This window comes from Calonectris borealis, chromosome 1 (assembly GCF_964195595.1).
Source record: "Calonectris borealis chromosome 1, bCalBor7.hap1.2, whole genome shotgun sequence".
NCBI classification, from domain to species: domain Eukaryota; kingdom Metazoa; phylum Chordata; class Aves; order Procellariiformes; family Procellariidae; genus Calonectris; species Calonectris borealis.
In genome coordinates, this window is record NC_134312.1 from 7,476,452 (window position 1) to 7,503,340 (window position 26,889).

Consider the following 26,889-nt stretch of genomic DNA (forward strand, 5'->3'; position numbering starts at 1 on the left):
TATTTTAGTGCTGTATATGCTCCTGGAGTAGCTGATATAGGTAAACATATTAGCAGCGTGATTTCTGGAGGATTTAGTAAATAACAGAAAGGGTATGTCAATGAGCGTAGAGGGTTGTGCTTTGCCTCGATTTACACACAGGGAAGTCTTACGAGCTTTAGAGACCTGATCCTGTGTTGACTCTGTCACATCCATGTCTCACTGGTAGACTTAAGTGGCATTTTTAAAAGCATCTGCACAGGAGAGGGATCTGGATCCCAATGAAATTTCCTATCCAGGGAATTAGGGAACATTAGACCTCATGAGTTTTGGTACTATCAGCTATAAAATTTCTTATGTCAGAATTATGCCTACAGCATCCATGTGCGAGATGACTGCTTTCTGCTCTTGGGGGCTGGTCAGATGTAGTCCATCACTGTCCTTCCAGTCCTTTGCTGTCTTGGACTACAAACCAAGATAATGTCATTCCTATCTCCCAGGACCCAGTTGCTGGGTCTGCCTTCATTAGCACTTCGATCCTCTCGGCATCAGCCCTGCCTTTCTGCTTCCCTGAAGGCAGCAGGTTAGAAATAACGCATACCTGGGAGCATCTCAAAATACAGGGTTTACACTCTCTTTGGTATAGATTGCATTTTTAATCCAATTTACACGTCAGGACAGTTTGGATTGTGGCATGTAAGGTAAGGTGAAAAATAATGGTGGCAAGTTTGGCTTAGTTAACAACACACAGGTGCCTTAGTCAGCATGTGGCCATACGCACCTCAGGAGCCTCCACCCTTAGGTCTTCTTCACCCAACGGAACAGTTTATCTCCAGTGGGCAAGGTAAAGAGAGTATCTTCAGCGCGAGGGTGGCCAGCCTGCCCTCCATTGTGCCTCTCCCGTCCTTTTGAGAGAGACATGTCTGGTGTGAGAGGGAGCGCTCATCTCAATACGCTGCTGGTCTGTCTTGCACCATTTTGGAAACCTCTTGTAAAAAAACCATACACCTTTTTCAAAAAAAAAACAGGACCCAAACTAGCCAAAAGTTCAGGCTCATTTGGACAAGACTTTGGGTTTAGGCAAGCCCTCTCTTTAAACTCTGTGCTTAATTCTGGAAAGAGAAAGTCACTCACCTGGTCTGACCTTCTGCATCAAGTGAGCTGTGTTATTTCATCTGTTCATGCTACGTACATCTTGGTAACTGGATTTGACTAATGCATAGTGGTTAGAAAGGTAGCCAGGCTTCGTGGGAATCTCCTGCTTATTCGCTAGAACTGCAAAAGCATCCCCTATACTCTTTCCAAAAAATACTCTATTATTCCCCTTTGTCTGGGAATTTGTCTGGGTTTAACTTCTATTTCTTTACTTGTGGGTGTGTTTCTCGATGTATTAAAAAATCCGGTGTTTCTTTAATTTTCTGCCTATATAGGTTTTTGTTTTGTGTAATCTGCCTGGTTTTACTAAGTAGAATTGAGTAGGGTTCTTCTTTATAGACACCCTTTGGCACTTGGAGAATATTTGGTCATTCCTCATGTGTACTCTGCAGCTAGAAGTGTTCTCATGGCACATAGTGATTTCTGGGGAGAGTGACGGGAGAAAAAAAAGCATTTTCAGAGCGGTGTAATCCTGAAAAGAGTGCTTGATTTGGTAATAATCCTAGTGATAATCCAGATTTTATCTTCATTTATTAAATAAGTGCCCTTGTGAGATTTGGTTAACTGAGAGGTAGGAAGAGCTGATTTTAGGAGCACACCGAGGCCTTGGGGGCGAGATTGGGCAGGGACCCATAGCCAAGGACATGAAATACCTGGAAATGGGGCAAAAGGAGGGGTTTTAGTGGGGGAATCAGCTCCCTGAGTGCTGTGGGCAATTTGTTTCTTGTTTTTAGGAAAATGAAAGAGCATAAGCCCAAGAGCTTATTCTGGAAATGACTTTATAATAATGGGTTTCAGCCATTTGAATAGGCAGGTACTTTAATTTTTTCCAGTGGCAGGGCCAGCTCCTGCGCAGCGATTTAATTTGAGACTCACAGACAACCGATTTACTTTTTTAGTTATCCTTTACAGACCCTGTGAAGCCCACAGATCCCTAGGGATCTGCAGTCCCCAGGGTGGAAACCACCCCTCTGAAGTATGAACGAAAAGAAATTTAAAAAAAAGAATCACAGGAGAAAGCAGAAGTTAACCATGGCAGGTTAAACTAATACTGGAGGAGCTGGATGCCTCCAGTAGCAGTACAGTTGCAGAGGAGTTAGTATCGCATATGATTTTCAGGAAAACCCCATATATTAACTTTTTTTTCACTTCCCCCCCAGTAGGTACTTGAGCTCACAGCATTTTTAATTGGCCTCGCAGGATTCTCAGCCAGTCCTTGCCCGTTCCTGTGCTGCGGCCACTCTATGAGGCAGAAGACGGTGTTAAGGGATGTTGGTGTCACTGAGTGTTGGCGTCTGTGGTTTTGTTCTTGGTCCTGGCCACGGTTTTCCTTCTCCAACGTGGAGGAGCAAGCTCAGAAAATAGGCTTTTTCTGAGCCTATTCCAGCCTCAACTTTTCATTTGAGGGTCCTAAAAGAGCATCTCTTCCCCGAACCTCCTCCTGTAGCCACACATGCCCCAGGGTTTGACGGGTGGTGGCAGAGCCCCAATGAAATAACATTTTTGAAGGAAAACCATAACCATTGCTGAGTTATATAAATATCAGTACTTGGCACTGTTATACAGAGCCAACCATATTGCTGGGAGAGAGCAGTTAATTAAAAACTGCTTTGCAGTGCTGTGCTTTTCCTTGTATTAAAAATAAAGCGGAGCATCGTGAGCAGTTGGTCTTGCTGTTGTGTAAACAGTTTTCCCCACGCTTTCTCCTCTTTACTTTTGATAATGTTGAGGAGTTAAACTGCTGATCAAAGAAGCTGCATAGAGTCTGCTATGGTAGGACCAGAAGCTTTTCCATAGCTCTGCCAATAGGACTTATTTGTCCTATAGGACAGCAAAAATGCTCCTGCTTGGGATCATTACACTTATAGTAATCCACCCTTCCCTCGGAGGCATAACACACGCACATTACTCTAAATAGAAAATATATTTAAACATGACACATGGCCACATGGATGCTTTTATGATTGAGTAATCCAGGAGAAAGGGGGGATGGAGGAGGTATGGGAGCAAGACGAAAAGATTCAAGAAAAAAGTTTCACCAGCTTGGATGCTGAAAGAGGTTCTCAAACAGTTAATTCCTGCGGCATTTTTTGTGCTCCTCACTTAGAATAGAAAAAAACCTGAAAGTGTTGTCAAATGCTAGGAATGCGAAGGGGAACTGTGAACCCCCTTGCAAACTTGCAGCTTGTTTGAATTTGCCTTTAGTATTTTATAGATAGTGGAATTTTACAGGTAAGCTCTAAAAGCTATAAAAAGCCAAGTGAAATTACGTGCCAGATCATTCTTGCACTCGAGGAAGCGGTTCCCAAATGTCATGAGAGGTGCATCCCTACGGTTGAGACTCAAGGCCAGATGCTGGCCGTAGTCATGGCTGGAAAATGATTTGCAAATGCATGGACAAGGGCTTGAACCTCCCCAGTGTGTATTGCCTGAGTCAAAACAAAATCAAACAGGGCTCAATAAGCTCTCAGGGGCTGCAGAGGAATGGGGTTTCAGGTGCTCGTACCATGGGCTAACGCAGGTCCCTTTTGCCCGAAGTGCATGATGTGGGCATGGCAATCTGCTGCCAGCACTTCCCGTTCCTCCTTGTTCTGCAGCGAGATGCCCACGAGGATTTGCGTCAATCTGAGAAAGCTAGTTTTGTGTGTAAGTTGTCTCGTACAGAGCACAGCGTGCACCATGTATTACAAAATAGATTGTCTGTAAACGATGCTGACCTTTACCATGGTGCGGTCTGCTTGAAAAGAATGCCCTGAGGAGCCATACTCCACCGAGTAGACAACACTGTGATTTCTGTAATTTGCGTGTGGTATTTCTGACTTAGGAAAGGCTAAGCCATTTCAGTGCTGTCACTCCCCACCAGATACCTTAACACCTGCTTGTCCAGGCTCTGGCTGGTAAGGCTGCTCTAAGCCACATTATTTCGGTAAGGATGGATGTGTAGAACATAGCTGTCCCATGAAGAACTCCAGTATTTTTGCTGCGTCTTTGGTTGGAGTTAATGGGGTTCTTCACACAACCAACTTGTCTGCTATAAGCAGAAAGGCCACATGCAAGCTGTCATTGATGTGACGTGCATTGTGGTATGGACCATATTATAAACCCATTTGTGTGTGCATCTCTTAGCCCCAAAGGAATATCTTTAACCATCATGGTTCGTAGCTGTCTCTCACCATGGTATTTTGGCACGGTATTTGCAACACTGCAAACAATGAAATAAAAAAAAATCCTTCTCTGCCGGTGGAGAGGTGGAAGCATTTTCTTAAGGTCTGTGGGAAAACCGTTCATGAAGAAACAGGTCTTTCAGCAGATTTGATGGTGGCAAGGACATGGGTATTGGTAGAAATCATCATTTGGATTGTGGTGGTGCTTGAGGGCCATTCCTGGACTGAAATCCTTTAATAGTAATTTCTGTAGAAAAATAAAACATAACTTTGCCACGACACATACTGTCTCCCCTCCTGCTCTCCTTCAGGAAGCTCCTCCAGAGCATTGAGTCAGCCATTGAGATATCTTTTCTCCTGTCCCCTTGGACCTGTTAAACCTGTCATGTCTGACAGCCATTGCTGGAATAACTGAGTCTGGTAGAAAGGTGGATGCTCCTTGGGATAGCATAAGCTTAATTTAGTGTAAGAGGTTTTTAGATTAGTACCAAAACCTGTTCTTGGATGCCCTACAGAGCAGGGGACCAGCACGGGCTGAACTATTGTGGTGTGATGCAGCACACGGATGTTTGATCGACCCACGGTGAGAATGAAACTAGGCAGTGAGCCCAGTTTCTTTGTGAACTCTTTGGTCAGAGACGGGCACGGCAAATATGCTTACCGGGAGTCAAGGTGGTGATCAAGTCTTTTTGTTTCCTTTCTGGGAACTGGAACTGGTCCCACCTTGCTCAAGACATCATTGCAGTAGGATGCCTGCCCTCAAATGGTTAAGTGCTGATGCTTGTCTGAGATATTTCCCTCTTCTGGGGAATGTGTTAAGCACTAAATGATGCATGAGCCCTGTTGGAGGGTAGTGTTACATTCCGTATGAAACTGTACACAGACTATTTATTTTTCACTGATGATTTTATTCTGGTAGCCAGGTGTGGTTCCAGGCTAACTTGACATGCTAAGCAGGCCCCGAAGCAAAGCAGTCATTTGCGTGCCTCTAAACAAACACATCCTCTAATTACTGTTTTAAAAGTGATCTCACATAGGAAGAGGCAATAGCAAATAATTGTATAGGGTGGGACACATGTCAAACTGGCACTGGAGTGAAAAAAGGAGTCTTGAAGTTGTAATGACTTGTCTTTATACTTGGCATGCTGCTTCGCTTGCCCCAAATTTAGTAAGATCTTGGCTGTGATATTTCCTAGGAAAGATTGTTATCTTAGGGATCCGTGTCTGTCCAAACTGCAAAAAAGGTCTTTTTCTCATCAGTTTGTCTCTGCTTTATGTTTTTTGCTTTTATTATTTGCCTTTTCCCATGCATATTTCAACAGGTGAGTGCTTGTAAAGTCGGCTGGGGACTGAACAGGGCTCTCCCGTGGTAAAAACAGAAAATGGTATAGCCTAACTTAGAAGAGCCCATCTCTGCAGGAAGGGTTGTAACAGGCTCTTAACAACCGCGCATGCGGTACAGAGGGGGATCCAGAACAGGCAGTCATCAAAGAGTTGTATCTTGAGGAATGCACAATCAAAACAAGCCAAAATCTCTTGGTAATTAAGATTGCAGTCAACTTTCATTATGAAGCCCGACTTTTGATCCTCTCTTCTCCCCCTGGTCACAGCTTGCAAAATTTAATTGTCTTCAAAGACGACATATTTATTTTGAAATAGGTTGCTTTGATTTCTGCAGAGTGAAAAGGAAATTAATCCAATTCATTTTTAGTGTCAGACCACTAGACAAGTTGGCATTTGTTGAACACTTCTGTGTGTTCTTCTGAAGTTGCCATCCCCTACCTTTACCATGCCACCAACAGCGATTTTGGGCGAGTTATGGGCCCTGGGCAGCGTCATTCTGTGCTCTCCTCCATGCGGGATAATAATGACAGCAGCTTCAATTTGACCGTATTTTTTTATTCCATGTGTTAGGAGAGTTAGAAGATCTCTCATACAGCATGTTGGAGATGATGGCTGTATAATTACTCTATATTATTTATTAAGTATCTCTAAGAATTCCCCAAATGCTCTTTATGCTTTCACTTTAAAAAAAAAAATCTGAAATTATTTAATCAAAAATCAGTTACATTATTAAATGAAATTGCCTTCTAGTTATCTAGGTTGAGGTTGTTTCCCTTTTATTTGTATGAACCTTTTCTGTCATTTCTGTTATGCATTTTGTGTATTATAAAACCCTCTTCCTCACACTCCGAGAGGAAAGCAACGTGCCTGGAAAAAGCAACCTGTTAGAAAACATCCCAACATTCAAGATCTCTGCAGTCCATATTAGTAACAGAGAGAGAATAAAGATTTCATCAAAAGTCCCAGTCATCTGATTGTTGTTCCACGTTTTGACGAAACACGTGTAATATTACCACTGACTACAGCCACAACATGTCGTGGCCATGTGTCCGGAAAACTAAAAAAAAAGTTAAAGTAAAAGAAAAGACGCGGTGTGTGTTTCCACCTAGCTTGGTTTACAAATGTGTATATACGTCAGGTCGCATATTCAACCTGTTCCCTGCACACGTACCAACGCTCGAGATACCAACCCAGACAGACACTCAGCAAGAAGCACAGGAATATAAAGAACAAAGAAGGGGAAAAAAATTTTTTTAGCTGTATTGCAATGTATGGATCAGTACAGTTCACCACCAGAAACCTGTTTAAATTTCAGAAAACAAACACTTGTTTAAACAATTTCCTTCCATTAGAATTCAGTCAGAGGCTTCTTCATTCAGACTCTTCCAAGATGGTTATTTATTCTTCATCCAAAAATATTTTAGTTTCATCAGAGTGAACTGTAGCATGCTTCAGCTAGCAATAACTTGAGTTTGCACAGTAAAATGTTGCAGCTCTGTAGTGGCAATAAATGGTGACTTTAACAAATGCACGTTCCCTTTTCTAAGTGGGATTGCTTGTGATACAGCAAGAATTGTATGCAGACCGAGGGACGTAGCTGTTGTTTGTATGAATATCATGCACAGCTGAGTTTACATATTTGATACGATCCTGTCTGACTCCAAGGAGATAAATGAAATTAAGTTCTCAGAAGGGAAGTAATTAGACCATGACACAATGGCAAAGATAAGGCACTATGGGAGAAAACGTCCTTGAATAAACAGGGAGCGGAGGGAGCTCTTAGGGGAGAAATACAGGTTTCCTTGGCTCTCAATAGATTAGCAAAGCTAAGACTTCTCAAAACGAAAATGAGAACCAAAGGGGCTGCTACAGATTTGACGATCCTGGCTTTGGAGAGAAGGGACGGGTTGGTTGGGGAGCGGTGTTGTCAAGAAATCTCCATCAGAGAGAGGTGCTGGGAGGGAGGTTTGCAAGGTTGATCCAGTCTTCAGCCTTTCCTCTTGCTTACCACAGATCTGTGGGGAAGTGAGTAGTGAGTTGGTTTAAAGAGATTGTTGCCTATAATCAGTGGCCACAGAAAAAAGGCTGAGAGGTGCCAAAAGTAGAGGGACTATCTGTGTGAAGGTGCCTGGAAAACAAAGAGTCTGCACATTAGAGTGGTGGGGCAAGAGGGTTTGGCCAACAGCCTGCAACCCAGAGAGGGGTGGGAGAGGTGAAAGAAGTGCTTGTTGCACTGGTCGTTGACATGAATTTATTTCTTCTAAAATAGAGCAAATTCCCAGCCCTGAAATCTGCCTTTGTAGTGACTGAAACAACAGATTTTTTATTATTTCGCCTGACCTTTAGTTAAACAAATAATAAATGCTACCACGAGGAAATACTGGCTCACCTTCCTTTTAAATTATCTAATATCATAACTTGTTTGTTTGGAGAATCAGGCTCTAAATATCTTCCTAGCTACATTAGTTTTACGTTTGTTTAATTTTTTTTTACTTCAACAAGGTTGTTTCTGAATTAAAATCTAACTGGATGTAATCAGCTATTAGCATGAGCAGCTTGCAAACAGTGCCAGTAGGATGCTGAAGGTTTTTTATGTGGATCAGCCAGAGCATCTGGAAACTCACGCTTCTGAGAAGCAAAGGCATATTTTCTGTGCAAATGCCTGAAAGTCATTTTTGTACCATCTTATCAGGTTCACGTGAGCCATGTGATCCCTAAAGAGATGGATATTGCTTGGTTTTCCATTGAATAAACATGGCATCAGGGTTGGCACTATGCATGGGAGGGGTCCTCTTTATCAAACAGTGTATTTGATCATACTGAATCCTTAGGAGTTATTTAAGTTTAAAATATGTCTCAGTCTTAAAAAATGAATTGATATTGTGAAATGTGTACAGTCTCCATTTCAAGGGCAATCACCTGGAAATCGTGGGTCTCTGCATTGGAAATCCATGAGTACTTGCCTAAAAAAAGTCAGGCTATAGGTGAGATTTCTCGAGATACCTGGGAGTGGATGGTTATGCTGAGGAACAGGGAGGTACGCACTTCTGCATCAATTCTGGACCATGATTTGAAGCTCAGTAAAGAAAATGGCCTCTTGATTTCAACTGTTGGCCCCACTCCCTGCTATGGATGGACATTTCATCCACAACACCACTCAGCCTGTTTATAAAATGATGAAAAGTAAATCCTGTTTGAAATGGAGGATTAATGTAGTCAAAGGGCTGCAGTGAGCAGGGAGGGCGTACACACGTCTGTCCTCGTGTTTTATACTGCAAACCATCACCACAACATCTGAATAATGCATCAGCTAGGTTAGGAATTGCCAGGTCTCTGGAAAACTTAATGGAGGTGTTAATCACCTTGCTTTTGGGCTTATAAAATACAGTTCATACACATACCTGCATGATGTTTGGTAGCTAATTTTAGATTTCTATGACTGAAAGTTCTTTTTAATATTTTTTATGGGCGACCTGGGTAAGCAAGAAAGCAAGGAGACATTTTAGTCTTGGAAGAGGTTATCAGCGTTTGCCAGAGAGTCATGTTCTAGCTTTTTCTAACCACCTTTAGAAATGCTTTTCATAGCTCATGTCCTCAGCAGACACATACATGGGCAAACCCTGGGACTAGGAAGCATCTTATGCAGCGGGTGGATGCACCCCGGGAGGCAGCTGACGGTTATTTTCAGAAGGCAAACTCCTTCCTCGGGGTTTCTGCAAGGGAGAGGAAGTTTTCAAAAGGAGCTGTGCTCGCAGTCTGCCGAGTCAGCATATCCTCAGGCTGCTCTGCTTAAGCCCTGTTCCCAGCTGGCAAATCCCTCTCAATGGGTGCTGAGAGAGGTCTCAGTTCATTTCCAGGCCTGCAGTTCCCTCCCTTGGTGAATTTTTCCATTTTCAAGGGCCATTTCTACTTTAATCAACTGAAAGTTGAGTTCCTTTGGACCGTTAGACATCTGTGTTCTTCCTCCCAAGAGGACTGTTATTCTGGGAAAAAAGAGATGGAGGTTGTTTATCTGCAGAGCTTTTTGGCCAAATCCCACCTTCAAACTGTAGCATTGTTATTTGGAAGGAAAAGGAAACCCTGAGAGCCAGGGTAGGATGCAAATTGCCTTAACGTGGTCCAAGGCCTGCGGAAATGATCCACGGAGAGAGCTGGGAGCCTGAGAGCAGCCCTCCAGAAAGTCAAAATGTTGGATGGAGATTTGCCTAGAAGTAGGCAAAGACAGTGCCTGAGCTCCTGTCCCTCTCTGGAGCTCGGAGACCTACCTCCAGGCAGTACATTAGCTGCCTCTGTTCATCCTGGAGCCAGACCCTACAGCCCTTTCTGGAGGTGGGTATCCAGCTGAGAGGGGCTTACTGCTTGTGGTTGTGCGCTCCCTTCCTGGTGGGGACGCGTGGCCAGGTGATGAGACACCTGGCAGCTCGCAAGTCCCATCTCCTGGGTGGCTTTGTCGCCTGCCACCAGGCTAACAAACCTCCTGGATTTAAGTGTTTTCACCCCTTCCTAATGCAAGTGGCACCAGGAGTGCAAGATTCAAGGGTCAGAAGGAGACCACGCCATAGTGTGATCACCTAGTTGGGACTTGGAGCAGGGAGATCTTTGTTCTGCTCTGCTCCGTGGCTATGTCCTCTGCCTTATAGACATTGGATTAGCAGCAGAAAGATTCCTGGTAGCTAAAAGCTGTTCAAATGTGGTGCAAAAATTGTTCACGCCACAGGGGAACATGTGGTATGAGAGACAGATGCAGGCAGATGAGAGAGCACAAGGAATCAGGAAGATCGTTAGAATCATAGTATGGTTTGAGTTGGAAGGGACCCTTGAGATAATCTAGTCCAACTCCCCTGCCATGGGCAGAGACACACATGCCTTTAGGAGCCTAGAAGGGTTGTGAGGAGGGCTGTGGTGATGGTCACCCTGAAGATAAGGAGCAGCTCCAAAATGTGTGGGCATCCAGTGAGTGTAATAGGCAGCATAAAGGTACTTGTTTAAAAACCTGGTTCTTTTCCTGATGGGCATCACCATCTTGTTAGAAGTGAGAACTGAGTGTTCAGTGAGATAGGGAAGATGGGGATAGGCTAAGAAGGTCCTTAAAGATGGAGATAAATTACAGAATCATAGAATCATAGAATCATAGAATAGTTTGTGTTGGAAGGGACCTTTAAAGGCCATCTAGTCCAACTCCCCTGCCATGGGCAGGGACACCTTCAACTAGATCAGGTTCCTCAGAGCCCTGTCCAACCTGACCTTGAATGTTTCCAGGGATGGGGCATCTACCACCTCTCTGGGCAACCTGCGCCAGTGTTTCACCAATGTGAAGTGAACATACACGTGTTATGTTTCAGGGAATAGATAGCATATGAGCCAATGGATAGTGCAGAGAAGTGCACGGTCGAAAACATGGACTAGGAAATATGCTTTGCTACAGTGTGAGTGAATGAAAAAGGCCAGAGAGGAGGAGATTGCGGTAACTGAAACGTGCATGTTTTGGACTTTTCCCTTCCTTATTGCTCCTTTCTCTTATTCCTGATTGCTCCCCTGAGCAGGGTCTTGCAGACAGCACAAATGGAAGCACAAGCCTTTGGAAACTGTGTGTGACCCATTGTCATTACATGGCATGGCTGGCACAAATAGCAGCTGCAGAGATGACTTGTATATGCAGGACAGCCTGCCAGGGAGAAGAGCTTTCCACCTTCAGGTGGGCTTCTGACAAAGAGTAAATGGATGGGGAGGAGGCAGCTGAAACCACAGGAGAAAATAAGATATAAAAACAAAACCAAAAATGCAAGCAGACCAGGAGGCACTGAGTAACAATTAGACTAATGTGAGATTAATTTTAAGTGTTTTAACCATTCATGCTGAGTGATTAAGTGCTGTGAGATTTGACAACTCTGGTTATCTACTCAGAAGTGTATTTATGCCTGTCAGAAGCAAAATGACATGTTAGAAACAGAGCCTCACCTTCCCCACCTGTATCTGGTATGGAGTTTGTAAAGCATAATTCAACAGTCTGTATTAATCAGAATGATAACAGTGAATTGTGTCTGAATTAAGCACGTGCTTGACTGACGCAATATGAATTGCTCAGCAGATTTTGTACATGGGATTATGACTATGTGACTTTACCGGTATTATAGACCTGGTTTCAGGTCGCTGAAATCTGTCTACCCCTTGGAGAGTCTGCTTCTCCCTTGCCTTGTGCGTTATGGTGTCATCAGAACCAGCTCAAGGTACCACACCAGCATGGTGTGGACCAGCTCAAGTGTGATAAGGACACAAGGTTTGGTTATCCTGTCATCTAACTTCAGATATCTACAAGTGTGCGTCCTTGGAGTAAGAACTGTCATTCTTCTGCCCATTCCAACGGACTGGTTCCTCTCGGTTCTATCTTTCAGAAAGATATATAAGGTGACAGACATTCCTTGGTGTCTGGTATCTCTGGAGATTTCTGTCTGGTTTCTTGACTACTGTTCGTGCCTCTCGATGAGCCTGTTAGTTGGCGTGAAGTCACACCGAAGCCCAAATGTGGATTCATGATTCTTTTTTCCTAAATATTTCCAGAGTATTTTTCATAACGTTTGCTGGTAGCTTGTGCCAGCCTGAAGCCTGAGCATATTTCCATGCTAACTCCGGCTCCCTTTGAAAAGCTCATAACTTCTCAAACAAATTCCGTTGGCTTTGCAAGCTTTCATTTTTGGTCCTAGCTCAAAGGTGGATTTTTTTTTAAGTGTGAGAACAGTGTTTCCAGTCACACTTCAGAGCTATGTGAGTAGGGAGAAATGTACTTTTTTCCGTATGCTTGGTTTGAAGGTCATGATTTTATAATGAAAAATGGTTGAAGTTAGGAGGTTAATGGAAACTCAGAGCTGAAGCATTAACTCAGCAGGTAGCTTCCTCTCTCTTACAGTCCTATTGAGAACACACAAATGTCCTCCTGACTGGAGGAAATAATTGTTTGCATCAAATATGTTGTAATTTTAAAATCCCACCAGAACACAGAGTAACATGGTAATGCAATAATATACAAGCTGAAGTATAACTAGGTGGATATAGCAATAAAACAGGGCAAAAAGACTAGGACAGGATGCCTGTCAGGATGGAACTCCGATGCAATGTGGGATTAAACTTCAAGGGGCATTGCGCAGGAGAGTGTGAAACGTGAGAGGACACATAATTGATATGGACCTGTGCAATTCTAGGTTTTAAGCTTAGGTGCATATTAGGAATTGTATAGGAACATCTGTGCCTGTATTTGTATTGCATTTGGAATTGAGATGTTCTGTAAATTTTATTCCAAATCCAGCTCTTGAGAGATCACCAGATTGCAGATGATAAGACCCGTGAGAATGAGTACATTCATCTAGAAATGAACTTCTAACCTCTTAAGTTTGTGATGCTAATCACACCACCGATTACTTTCCCAGCAGTTTTTACTTATTGTGCTCAGCATCTATGAAGCGCCAATATACTTGCAATTGGTGGCAAGACATTGAATTTATTGACGCCACATAAAGCTGAGGTAATGATAAAAAAGAGGTAGACTTGATGACTGTTTCATGATGTGTCGTAAACGAATGCATTGTTCCAATTAAGCAGACAATAGGCAGGAGTGAATGCTATAAAATCACACCCCTTGCTTTGTAGCTCCTTTTTTCTCGTGCGAGAAGCCAAACATTGAGTAGCCTCACAGGCTGAGCTGGAGAAGATCTTCTTCTCAAACACATGCTCCATCCAGCTCAAAATTGATGCACCCCTTGTGAAGCAAGATTTGTTTTATTAGGGGTCTTCTAGCATCATCCTGACAAGCTCTGCTGGCAGATTGGCTTTAAAAAGGATACAGCTTAAATGTATTAATTCAGTATTATTTGTGGCGAGCAACACAGCTTTTAGCACAGCAGAGGAGAGGGCGATGTTACCAGAATGCCCTGTGTCCATCAGCACTAAGGCTGCATTTAGTACCATTTATTTTAGACTTCACCTAATAGCTACCTTTCATTCTAAGTACCTTGAATTAATTAGATTTATTGCTTAGGAAAAAATGAGTCACTGTGTGTGACTTGTATGTGTGACTTGGCTGCATAAAATATTAGAAATCTATAGCACTGTAGTTTATAAGTCAGTTGGTTAGAAAACATTCTCTTGAATGCCATGAAACAACCCACTTTTTCGTACTGATTTCTTCTTAGTTGAGTGAATGAAAACAAGGAATTGACAAAGATAAATCTGCTATCATTGTCCTTTGAAATACATTTATAAAGTCTTGTTTTCAAAGCATTTTCATTCCCATTTCTGCTTCACCATGACATGCAAAAAGTCAACGGGCAGTGGTAAAACCTAGAATAATGGAAAAATAACCCACATGTCTTTGCAATATTGCTCTTTAGCCCTACTGTTCCTACAGTTAGACATGTATTTATTATACATGAAGGATTTGCTGTCTTTTAACATTAATTACTGCTTATGACATTAATATTCTGCTTGTAACTGTCTGAAGTATTGGCATTGTTAACCTCCATGCTCCGGAGCAGGACGGTGCCGCAGTGACATATTTAAAAAACATAAATTCCATCTGCAGTGTATATTAGGGGTTTAAAACTATGGAAAGATTCCAGGCTTCCAGCTCTTTAGTGCCTATATCACCTTTAGAAATAATTTGGAGATATATTTTTGAGATATTTAGCTATCTGAAGATACCCGGGAGGATGTTTGAAAGTGCTTTGATGCTTAGTTACTGTAGGAGGTTACTTGCATCATAAGGTACCTAATAATCTTTAGAAGTCTGATCCTTGACTACTAAGTGGGTGTTTTTAAAAATTTTACTTCCGTGCCATGGGAAAAGAGGGAACTGCAATTTGAAGTACTCTTTACTGGGCAGGTGACTGCAAGTATAGGCCTGGCTTCTGGTTTAAACTTCTCTGTTACCTCCCCGAAGTGCCTTTGGGGACATTTGTGAATCCAGGTTTCTCTCTCCTAAAAATAGAAGCCTATACATAGGGTCCCTGTACACCACAGTAATACAAGTAGCAAGAATAAATGAAGTTTAACACTATTTAATTTTTAATTAGACCCCCTTTATCATATTCTTTCTAAAACTGGGGAGATTAACTTTCTCAGACCTATTCTCACCTGGTTATAAACCAATTAGCTGTTATACACAAGCCAAATGCATCCTTATTAGCAAGGATTTCTGCTAATTATATTGTTCTGGTTAAGTGACTTTTCTGCCACGTGGTGTGTCAAGTTCAGGTCTACTTTGGACTCTACAGCGATGCTGCCAAGATTTTAATCCAGCCAAGTGAGACCCCCAGCGGTCTTGCCTGATTAAAGGTTTAAGATTTGGCCCAGCTGAATTACGCCACGATTAATTCTGCCCATTGCTGGGAGTTTTCTTTCTCTTCCGTCCCTCTGCCTCTTTCCTGAAGACCACGTGCAAAGCAAGCCCAATAGCAGTGGAAGTAGAAGACGTATTTTTGTCTCCAGTATCTGGGAAGATTGAAAATAAAACAAGCTTGAATATCACTTCAGCTTTAAAATGGCAGGTTCGGTTACGGAGAACTAAAGCCGTATTTTCCTCCGTCGTTACCAGCTGGGCAGAGGAGTGGCTCCGGGACATTCACTGCTTTCACCCAGGTGTCAGGAGAAGTGAATCTGCCTTTGAGTTCGGCTTTCTGTACTCCGTGATTGAGGGCAGTAACTCATCATGAACACAGAGTGGTACAGTCGTCCTCTGAGATCAATCCCCCGCTGTGCAGAGCTTTCCCACTTACTCTCTTATGGTATAGGGTGTATATGACTCACCCGAGGGCTATTGGCACTTCCCACAGGCAACTGGGGGAGCAGTCTTCTGTGTAGGAGTGTCCTAATACAGTGATGATGAAACGTGGAAACCTGCCTAGCCTCTTACTTATCCTTCTGTCTTTCTCAATAAATAAAATAAATTGGCTTCCCAGTAGCTTGATGGGAAGGAGGGGGTTTTCTGGCAGGTTGCAGCTGATGGGTTTGTCATGCGGCTCGTCCCTGCAGACCGAGCGTTTGAGTCAGACCGCTGCCGAGATGCCAGCTTGCCAGATTGCCCAGGAGCCCCGTGAGAGCTGTGCTCCAGCATCCTGGTCTGCAGGGCTTCACCGCTCCCTGGCCACGTGGCCCTGGGGCCAGCCAGGTGGGCAGGGTGCAGGCCAGCACAGCTGATGCACAGTGGCCCTAATGACACAGAGACATCGAGACTTGATCAAGACTCAAAACCACACATGCTAGGAGAAGCAAAGTGATTATTATTGTACCCCCTGTGCCCATAGGATCTCCCACCACTTTTGGAGAGCATTTGCTGTTCCTCACTGTAGGAGACAACTGCAACTGGGCAAATCTGACACTGTTGGCCTCTAGCATGGCACTGAGGAACTGTAATGGGCTTTAATTATCACACGGACACTCAAGCTGATGGGACTCAGTCAAGGCTTGTGATTTTCTAGGCTGTCCAGCAACAGTACGTGGTAGCCCGATCTGCAGAGCTGAGCATGCGAAGGACTCACCAACTTCATCGGGGGGCAAAAAGTTTATGCTCAGGATGTCATTTGTGCTTGGTTGCCCACTTTTCCGCTTCTCTTGTGGAGAAAATGCAGTTTTGAGGCATAAACCTCTCTAGATATGACTGTAGAGCATAGCCCTGCTTCGTGCTATGAGCCAAAGTGTTCTTTTGGTTACGTTGCTGTTCTCTGAGTACATAAACCTTCATACTGTTACTTGTCCTTATCATCACCAGTATGGCTCCACCTCACCCATATGCGCTAGCTTTTAGGGTAGCCCAGTAGATAAAGATCCTGTACAAGCCACAACTGGGAATCCCAGCTCTGTCACATCTCCTGGGTGATACTACATTTATTTCCCATATGGTGGAATGAAATACCTAGTTTTGTTACTTCTTTCAATCCCGTACTCATCCAAATAGCCAGTTATCCATGGTTTTGTGTAACTTATCTATACAGGTGCATGGATGCTATAACATTCACCCTTCGTTGGTATGTATTCAAACCAATGAAGGAGATAATAGTGGACGACAACATCCCTGTGTCTGTGTCAAATGGGTATTTCACAGATGGAAGAGCTTTCTTTTCAGAAGTGTAGTATCTGCTGCCAGGTTTCAGATATAACTGAAGGTATGCGTACATACTGCACTCATCTGAGAACCGGGAGGCTACAAAAAGAGTATTATACCAGTTATTCAGCTCTTAATTCACTGTAAACTAATAAGAGCTTCTCATTTTGTGAGGCAAGGTACGGGGAGAGTTGCGCTGCCTGCAGCCAGTTCACCCTTCCAAGAGTGCCAGTCTTCCTCTTTCGGGCAATGTTTTTCAAGGGTTTTGCAAATAGAGCCTCCTTTTTTGTTCATCTGTCGTTGCATGAAACCCCTTCGGAGCAACCCCCCTCAGCTCAGGAGCTGCTCACCACCTTTAACTGCACGTAGCTCCTCACGTCTCCCAGGCAAGGGAGTGGGAATCAGCTATAATTACTGGCTGCGCATGTAAATCCACACTCCTCCACACTGGAGAAACAGGGCTGCTGCCAACAATTAAAAGATGGTTCACTGTTTTTGGCTGAGATAAATCCTTGCAGCCACTACTTTTATCTTTTTCACCTTTAATGCTTAATTCATCATTAATACTTGTTTTGATGTATTTCAAATTAAACAGTCTGGAGGTTTTTGCTCAAGCTTTGCAAGCCTTTTTGAACGCTGCCAATTGGGATCCACTGCTTGGAAACCGTCGTTCTGATGGCTTGGTCTGCTTCTCGTGGAAATTAGGGATACTCCTGATATCAGGGATGGCACTGACACGGGGATATTCCTGTTGCCTTAAATAGGCTACAGGTCCTACTGTAGGAATCCAAGCATTTCAGAAGATTATTTGGTCCTGTCTTCCAGCTGGAGCTGTGAATTATTGTAATAGAAGACCCAGAGCTTGAATTTCTTTTTCTTTAAAGGCTACTGAGCAGCCTTCACATGAAAATGCTTCAGCCAAGTGGACACAAGGTCAGCACCTAACTCCAGGTTTGCAATCTAGGAATCCCTCATTTTTATTCTCAAAGTGCCTATATTCATTTGTTACGTTTGTGTGGGATTACAAAGTTCCACTGAAAACCCTTGCATCTGTGCAGGAGATGTTCAGCCTTTGTCTGAGCTCTGTCGTGATCCGGATACAAAGCAGAACAGAGCATAACCTCAGCCTGTGTCCCGGGGAAGCAACGAGCCTGTGGGCTCACCCGTTGCATGCTTAATGGACCCACCAGCATGCCCAGCACAACAGCTGGAGTCAGCTATTGGTTCAGAAACAGTCAGGATGCTGCCTCCAGCATCCCTTTTGCACCGTGCATGATGGCTAGAAAGTACCTCCAGGAGGAAAACACGTGTGCTCTGGGCCTGAGGGGGTTCATGCATCTCTCTCCCCATCCCATGAGGGAACCAAGCTCTTTTTTAAGGTGAGCAAACAGTCCCCCTTTCTTCAAGCTGCACTGCTGTGCGAGTGGTGCGGGAAGGCATGCAACCGTGCCGACTGCCGGCGAGCAAATGCCCTTGCTAGTAAAGGAGCCAGACCAGTCTCTGCTCACGGGATCTGGAGAAATTAGAAATGAGGAGAAGGATTACCTGCTAGGGAGTATAACACGAGGTAGGGCACGGATCAGAAATTGTGAGGTGAATGTGGGTAGGTTTTGTCACAGCCAGTTAATGTTACAGCTGCTTAACTACACAGCTCAGGTTTCCAGCTGCGAAATGTCGCCAGCTTGACCTTATCACCGTGAAATCTCATGAGAATATTTTATGAACATAGTACGTAAGGCTGGCATTTGTGATAGAAAGATTTCTGGTTCTTCGCCCTTGAGTAACAGGAGATCACAGAGGTGATGGGTAGGACCTGAAAGATAAAATGGAGAGAGGTGAAGTTGTATAAGCATGAGACAAGGTCTCCTGACACCTCCCCATGCTTTTTCCTCCATGTGGTGGGTTATACCCCCATGTAAGATCCAGAGGAGGCAGCTGCATTCATAGCAGAATCACTCAGGATCCTGCTAGGACATCGGCTCAGGACAAATCCCATTCTGGCTCATTTCTTTGCATACAGAAAATTACATGCCAAATTGAAGTGTTAAATCCTGAAAGAACTAAACTGGCAAAAAATGTTAATTTTAAAATCATCACCATCTTCTGAGACTAATAGAAGTGGGTCTTTTGGTGGGCATCTGTCTCTCTCCTGAATTTTGGCTGCCCCTGCTTCCTTCGAACACTGCTCGGAGCCACTTGCCGCTTGCTGCCAGCACTGGGGCTTTTTATCACAGTGTCCTCTTCAGTCACAGCTGAGGGAAGGTGTATGAAGTGATTCATCCCTCCACATTTGCCTTTGTGTCCTATCTTCTAGGGCATCCAGGGTCTTTCTCTTCTAGCCAATTTTCCAAAGCAGACAGGACTGTATGATGATGTTTCCTACCTCCTCCAATTAACCTGACAGAAGCATAGAGATCTTAAAGATATTAGTAAAGACACTAATTTCCTTCATGCGTTGTGAGCAGTCTGTGGTTTGGAGACCACACGTGACCCCAGAGTTCAACTCCTTGGCCTTCCAGCCACAGAGATTTAGCTAATCTGGCCAGGCAATCAGCATATGGGCACTGAACCATCTGGCTTTGAGCTGGAATTAGCTCTCCCTTGCCCGGTCATTAGATCAAGCAAGGCAAGCTGGGCAACGTGGGTGGGAACAAAAGGTATCGCGGTGGTAGGAGATCAGAGGAGGTCAAAAACGCCATCTGGCTGTGAGACATAGTTAGCACCATTTCTATCTTTCTGCTCATAAATACGAGTTCTCTTTCATTTTTAATGCAAGGGAATATTCAATACTGAAGCCAGTAAACCTCCTCCAGCTCTTTGCAATAAGCAAATTAAGGATGTAACTTCAAAAAAACCAGCCATCTAAATGCAGTAAGAGAGAAAAAGCAGATGTTTTAGCTTTGTAAGCTCTATAGATCCACCTTTGCTAAGAACAACTGACATCTGCCTGGTTTTGTTCACATCTCTGCTCTGTGTCTAGTTGAGGTTTCGCTCACTTTCACATTATTTGCATGTGTGTTTGTGATTGAGAGAGGGGGAGACTGCTGATCTGAGATGGTGGAGACCAAAGCCCTTTCTGTAGCCACAGAAGCTGTAACCACTGCAGTACTTGTTGGCTGCAGGGGGGAGGAACAGTGCGTGGGATACGAAGTAATAGGAATTAATCTCAGTGCCATTAAACCTTCCACCTTTTTTCTAAAGCTGCCTCCAGAGATGTCCATTTCAGGGGATGGTGGTTGACTTGGTGATATGAAACTGGTAGCCTTTTATTTACCATGGACTGCTGAACCCTCAGATGATACTAATCCAAGGGTACCATACCCATCTTGGCATGAGCATTTTTAAATTTATCATCTTCCAAGCTGGAACTTCACTTTTGTGTGCAAAAGAAAAATCAACCAACCCCCTTTTTTTTCCCTCTGCAAACTTTTCTGCAATCAGCCCCAACCTATGCAGTTCCTGCTTGCTTCTTGTGAACTGCTTGGGGCCGCCTCTCCTGGCTGCTTGGAGTCATCGTACAGTGCTGTCAGTAGACTATTTGCTGACTATGCAGCAGTGATATAAAAGGCATTCCTGTTGAGTGGCCTGAAATCATCAAGGAGACAAAAGGTTTCAATCTGAGATATAAAATCCCACAAGATAGTTTGTGCCCTGTTTGAGGGGGAAAGGTCTGCTATAAAGTCACCTTTTACAAGATGCAAGATAGCAGAGAGCCGATGGATGAGAAAGACCTGATAAATACCAACTGTGCAAAGAAAAAAGCTTGAACTGGAGCTTACATTTCTTCTTTTCACACCAGAAAGTCCACGTGGGAGGGAAACCCGGACAATGGGAGAAGTGTCATGCTGAACTCTGCTCATGTAAATATCAGTGAAGCTATATGGGGAATATCCATCTGAAAAATACCCGTCCTGGAGGATGTTTGGGGGCTACAGGATAGGAAAGGGAGGGGGTAGAATTAGAGATATGGTACGTCACATCATACATGTCTGGTTGATTTTCAAAGGTCTGAATTATAAGATGCCTTGCATGAAGGTAAGGCACTACAAGTCCCATGGACAGCATCAGTATCTGAAGGTTTTTCCAGACCAGGAGTGGTGGGCAGAGCTCTGCTGCAGTCAGCCAGCCATTTTCAGGACAGCCATCAGTTTCCTTCCCTGTACCAACCCTTGCCATCTCACTTACCCTATTCCTCTCTTTGCAGACTTGTCACGTTTTGCCCTTGGGAGCAGGCTGGTTTGTTCCCCTGAGTTCTCACATCATTACGAGCCTTCCTGAAAAATTTGTAGTAGTTTTCTTTCATGTGGAAAGCAATCTGATATGATCACTCTGTGTGAATATGTGTGAGACTATCCTAATTTCCGTTGAAATTATTGATTTGTTTCAACAGCATAAGACAGCGGAGCAGAGGTAAGTTTCTAGTGTCCTCCAGAGCAGAAGCTGTGATTTCAACGCTTCCCTTGGCCAACTGGTGAATTCGTCAAGCCCCGTAACCCCCATGCTGCTGGCAAAACTCTCTATATGTGGAAATAATGGAACATTTATTCGCAAAGACATTTGGTTACTCAAAGCTACAAATCCTTACAGACTTAGGCTTTGTTAGTTCTGGCTTTCACAAAATTATTTGTGCTTTCTTGTGGCATTTTATCCGTGACACGTGCTGTTCATGGAGGTGCAGCATTAAATGTCATGTCTTGCAAATGTAACACTGACTCGGAAAGAGTTGTTATGGAGGGAACCTGCCCTACTTAAATGGCTCTCGTGTTTGCCCAAGGTTTTTGCATGGTATTCTTCTAACTGATCCTAGTTTTCAGTGTTAAATATGATAGGTGTTAATGTAAGTGATTTAATCATAGTTTGTAGCATGCTTTTGCAGCTGGGATATTTAACATGGTCTCCTGGCAGCTCGGCAGCCAAAGCAACAGCAAAATCTGGGTCCTCTGCTTTTATCCGTGCAGAGCGCTACCCCTTTAATTAACGATCCACGGCGATATGCAAGCAGTTTTCTTTCAGCCCTTTGGCCTCTGGGATAGTCAGGAGCCAGCAGAGATGTACAGGAAGCTCAGTCATTAAAGGATTTAGTTTCCCTTGTTGTACATCAACTTCCATATTTTAATCCTTTGCTTCTTAAAAGCAATCTCCAGCCAAAGCCCATGGAATATATTGATTTTTTAATTTTATTTTGCAAATGTTGAAGTGAGTTTTACCCATTAGGGCTAGTTGTCATCCTATGGGACTTGTGCCCTTCTGGTAGCAGTGAGTAGGATGTGGAGGCTCTGTTCTGGCCGATGATGGATTTTAGCATCACTGGGGTGCCACACCATATACTCATCACACATATACTCCAACACCGGAGCACACCCAGTTTGGCTTGATGGAAACTGTCATGCAGGGCCAAATGCCACTCCTGGTCAAGTTGGGTCTTGTTTCGGGTTTCAGCTCCTTCAGAGGCAGACGCTTCTGTGTTTCAGCAGCACTGGATGCTGTAGCCGTCAGGGAAAAATGACAATTCCCCTATCAACGCTCTTGTGCAATGACTCCACAGGAAGCAAAGGGGACCAGTCTGTGCCTGGGGCTCTGCAGCAAATCAAACGCTCTCCTGTCAGCCCTTGTTTGCACAGCTGCCATGCTCGGAAAAGTCAACCGAAGTCGTTGGTCGCCCAGTTCCGTTTGCTCTTTTAAGTCTTGGCCGGCAATTTGCTCATATGTTAAAATATTGCTCAGGTGCAACATTGCCTCCATTCATTTGTGTTGCTGACACCTTTGCAACAGCACATGGGCAGAATCACAGACCTGAAAGGTCGGAGGGGAAACTTGGTAATTTTATATGGTTGCATCAAGTCTTGTGGCTCGTGTCTGCCTGTGGCATGGCATCCAAACCAGCGCTGCCCTGAAAATGGTGAATCCATCCTTTCTCTTCATAGTTTCTTACCAGGATTAGTCATTCTTCATATTTTTTTGTGTACTTAAATTTCCCTGATTCTCACTTCTAGATTTATTTTCCTCTTCTTTGTCCCCTGGATTGCAGCATCTCAGGGGCCTTGTAGGGTGAAGAGTCCTGAGCGAATTGGTTAAAGTATTGGCGTCTCTTTATTTGTATTTTTATTTCTAGACATCTTCTTTCTGTCAAATGGCCTCAAAATATTCCTGAAAATGAACAAAGCAGCAGTGGCCGGAGGTGGCACCTGCCCTTCGTGTCACAGATGGGGGGATTTATGGGCACACATCAGGGTATGGGAGATGGGAGCAGCACCTGGGGTTTGCCAAAGGTGGTGAGGGTGATTTCCTTAGCTGGATGTTTCCTTGTTCATAACAATTTACGTAATCTGATCTAATTTGCTTTTACCAAGCCCATGTTTTGATGTTCACTTTCGGGGATTTTTTTCTTTTTTTTTTGAAACAATTACTGGGAACTGCTGTCGCCCCAGTCCATGTCCATGTCCCCTCTGCTACAGCCATAGTGTTGCACCATCACGTACCACAACAACATTGATGCGTTGCTTTGCGCAGGGTTAATCCGGGGCAGGTTTATCTATTGCAGCGTGGAGCCACACGATGGGAAGGGGGGAGGCCAGAGAGGAAAGACAGAGGGAAGCAAAAGGCTGCGGAGAAGTGGGGTTAAGATCCTCTCACTGAGCTGGGAAGGAGAAGGGATTGAAATAATATGGCCCATTGGTTAAGATAATACTCTGGGGACGGGGGATCTGGTTTCTCGGCCCCCTCTGCTCCCTCCTCTCATGTGATTACAGAAAAACTTTTAGCTTTTCTGCATGCCGCTTCCACCTTTTAAAAGAATAAATCCTGGCAGGTCTTGAGATCAGATTGTCCGGTGAGTATTTCTGCTGAGGAAGATCACTGGTGGGGCTGCGTGGAGGAGGCATTTGGAGGTTTAGCAGAATGAATCCTCTGAACCTTTGAGATTCACTCAGTGCTTCTAGAGGGGGATAAAAGCGGAGTTAATTAAGCCATTCCCAAATCCCTCCTGATCCGTGACCATCAAGTAGCTGCCTCTGCACAGTGCGTTCCTCAGCTCTTGATGTACCCGAGCATCTGCGCAAGCCAGAAGCGTCTGTTTGGCTGTTACCTGCACGTCTGGCACCGCCGATCTGCTCGCAGAGGAGCGGGACAAACTTCTCCCAGTCCCCATTGGCCTTTGTGGTATCGACAACGGGTGAGGATATCGCACCCGACTTCCCAAATCCCAGGGTGTTATTGTAATGAACAGTGTTCAGCCTTGAAGGGTTAATTAACGTGTATCAGGGCTGTAGGTGATTGCTCGCCCCTGCTTTAAAGTGAAGAAAGGAGCGCAGGAATTTCTGTGGGTGGAGCGGAGGGCAGAGGAGCGGGTGCTGCTGCTGGCTGCAGTGACCTCTGCTGGGAAGCCCGCGGCTGCTCTGGTCCAGCGTCAGCAACACGAGCCGCAACTTGATCTAAACCGTAGGTTTCTTCCCAAGGGATTTCCATCGATTTTTTTTTTTTTTTTTAAATTTTGAATTCCATTCTCTGTTAAATAGCTTGTCATTTGAGTGTCCGTCTGAGTAGAGAAACGCTGTGAAGGTCAAGCTGTGTGATTTGCAGGTGTGCGATGTGCACATCACTGGGAAGCACTGCGTAATGCCACAATTAAGGCCCTGCTGGTCATGGGGAGACTGAGGCAAAGTGGAAGAAAATACCTCCTTCCCATCTCAGCAAGCCCCTCAAGTGCAGCGGCCATCGGTGGTTGGAGTGGCTGGTGTGCACAGGCATCACCGCCCAAATGGTGGCACCACCACCTCCTTCCTAATACCCTCATCCCTATGGCGGGGGCTCCCTTGGTACTTTGGGGGTGATTCAGCTTCTTCTGCTGCCTTCTTCCCCATTATATTTTAGATTCCCTGTCTCCCTGAATCCCACGTGCTCATATCCTGCATCTGATTTCAAAGAGGACCCGGCAATGGTAGGACTAAACCCTTTCTCCCCCCTTCACTTTAGAACCGAGCAAATTTATCCGCCTTCAGAGAGCACAGCAGCGCTGTGCCCATTTGTTTTGCAAATCAGAAAGGGGAGAGGGTCTTGCGGCAACCCTCAGCGTGCGGCGTTGCGTGTCTGATGAGCTCTTTTCTGGCCTCTGCCTCCCTGGCTGTTCGCCTTTGTGGGTAACCCACCCGTTAGCCCTGTGTGTGACAGTTAGGTGTTGCTGGCAGCTGTCTCGGAGGGGGTTAGGTTGGTTTGGAGAACCTCTGAGGTTCTCAAAAATAGAAATGCAAAGCATTAATATGTGCATGGTAAAAACTGTACGGCAGACTAAGTTGGAGGCTTTAAACAGATAATGCTACAGTAGGTATTTGTATTAAAATTGCCTTCTCGATCATGATGGTATGAGATACACAAATGATCAAGTGAATGTGCGTGTGCATAGAGGAAAATAGATAAATACATATAATAATTTCAATTAAAAGTGACTATTTGCTTGAAATGTCATTTGAGATCCTAGTGTACCTTCAGCTAACTTCAACAAGGCAAAACTGCCCTTGCCCTAACTGTAACCTTTAAGGGACCAGGCATTGGACCTGCACAGCAAAATAAAGGTTTCCAGACATGTGCTGTGTAAAGCCAGGTGGGTGGTGTATTAGTTTCCTGTTGTTAATATTAAGAACTTAATTTGTGATGCAGTCTACCTGGAAATTTTGCTAAAATGTTATGGGATTTTCCACATATTTATGTAGAGTGAGGAGCCTACTCATGTATTTGTTGCTCTGACATCCTGTAGTGCGTTTTATTTGAGTTCACTTATTGTTGATGTGAAATTTCCTGTGTGTGAAGGTCCTTCTATGAATGCAGCTTTTGATGACTGATTATGGGCGTGAATTCAGGTCAGTCATAATCTTTCCAGTGAATTCAGAGGAAATTGGATTAGCCTGCGTTCTTACGGGAAAGATCCTGCCGGGCGCAGGGGACCTTCTGCTCTCGGCATCTTCATGCAGACGCTAGGGCACTTGGGACCATTGAGAATGAGGTTCTGACAGCTTAATTAAGCATCTTAATTAAGCTACTTGAACCCTGAAACATGTAGAGAGTTTTGCATTTGCTGACAATGCACTTTTACTTATTTTCTGAACGTGTCCTTCTATTGTTTAATGAGTGGTCTCTGCTTAGCGTTTTCCAGCTTTCTTTTGCTCTTAAAACAACTGTCTGCAATTGGTGTAATTAATATTCTGCCCCTGGTGTAATTAATATTCTGCCCCCTCTTTAGGGTTTGCACAGGTTAAATGTATCCTTTGGAAATTATTTGTAAGCATTTAAGGAGCAAACCCAAAGAGGCATTGCTCTGAGTAGTTAATTAGATGTATGCTTGTAGAGATGATTTTTCTCTTTAAAGCTAGCATTTTGACAAGAGGCTTAGTGGGAATGATGGGTGGAAATGGTGAGGGCGTAGAAAACCCATGAAGATGCTTGGAGCCATTGCACCGATACTGAGCGGTGCTTAATAACGCTGCAGGCAAATTCGGGCATCCAGAGCAGGTGTGACATCGGAGCAGGGCAAATTTGGTGGGAAGGAGCTTGGGGCTGTCGCACGGCTGCTGCCTACCCGTGCCAGCTTCTGCGCGGGGGCAAATCCCTGCCTTCTCCATGCCAGCCCACGCCCTGCCTCTGTCACCCCCTCGCACCCTGCTTTGCTGCTGTCCTGAGACTTCAACCTCCAACCAACCATCTTCATGCATCTGACACGGGAACTGTAAACCTCTAATGCCCCGGATACTTAACCCTTAAATATTTTGGCTTCAGAGAGGATTGAAGGAATTTTCTGTGAGTAATAACAGTATGCTGGGCTGCGAAGCACTCCTGACTGTTTACTTTGGTCAAGATCATATTTTATGATGTTGAATAAAGCACTGACAAGTAGTGTCTAACTAAAAATAGCTTTATGTCTTGCAGGCATGTAAAAAAAAAAAAATCAGTATTTCATCTTATGTTTTTTCAGGATCAAGCATGAAAATATTGTTGCCCTGGAAGATATCTATGAAAGTCCGAACCATTTATATCTGGTCATGCAATTGTAAGTACTGAACCTAATGATGTTTTTGTGTCAAAATTGCCAACTTTTCTTGTTCTGGTTTTGTTTTTTAACCCACAGGATAGGATACGTGAGAGGTATTTGTCTTGTGTGCTGCAGTCTGC

At 44.2% G+C, this 26,889-nt stretch overlaps 1 protein-coding gene across 2 annotated transcripts in view; it reads left to right on the forward strand.

The window, feature by feature from the left end:
* The window catches only part of CAMK1D (calcium/calmodulin dependent protein kinase ID), a 230,412-nt gene that overhangs the window by 112,604 nt on the left and 90,919 nt on the right, over positions 1-26,889 (forward strand). For both annotated transcript variants that reach the window (XM_075143627.1, XM_075143634.1), the window contains exon 3: positions 26,693-26,767. In XM_075143627.1, the coding sequence (XP_074999728.1) occupies positions 26,693-26,767 (75 nt within the window). The remainder of the gene's footprint in view (positions 1-26,692; positions 26,768-26,889) is intronic.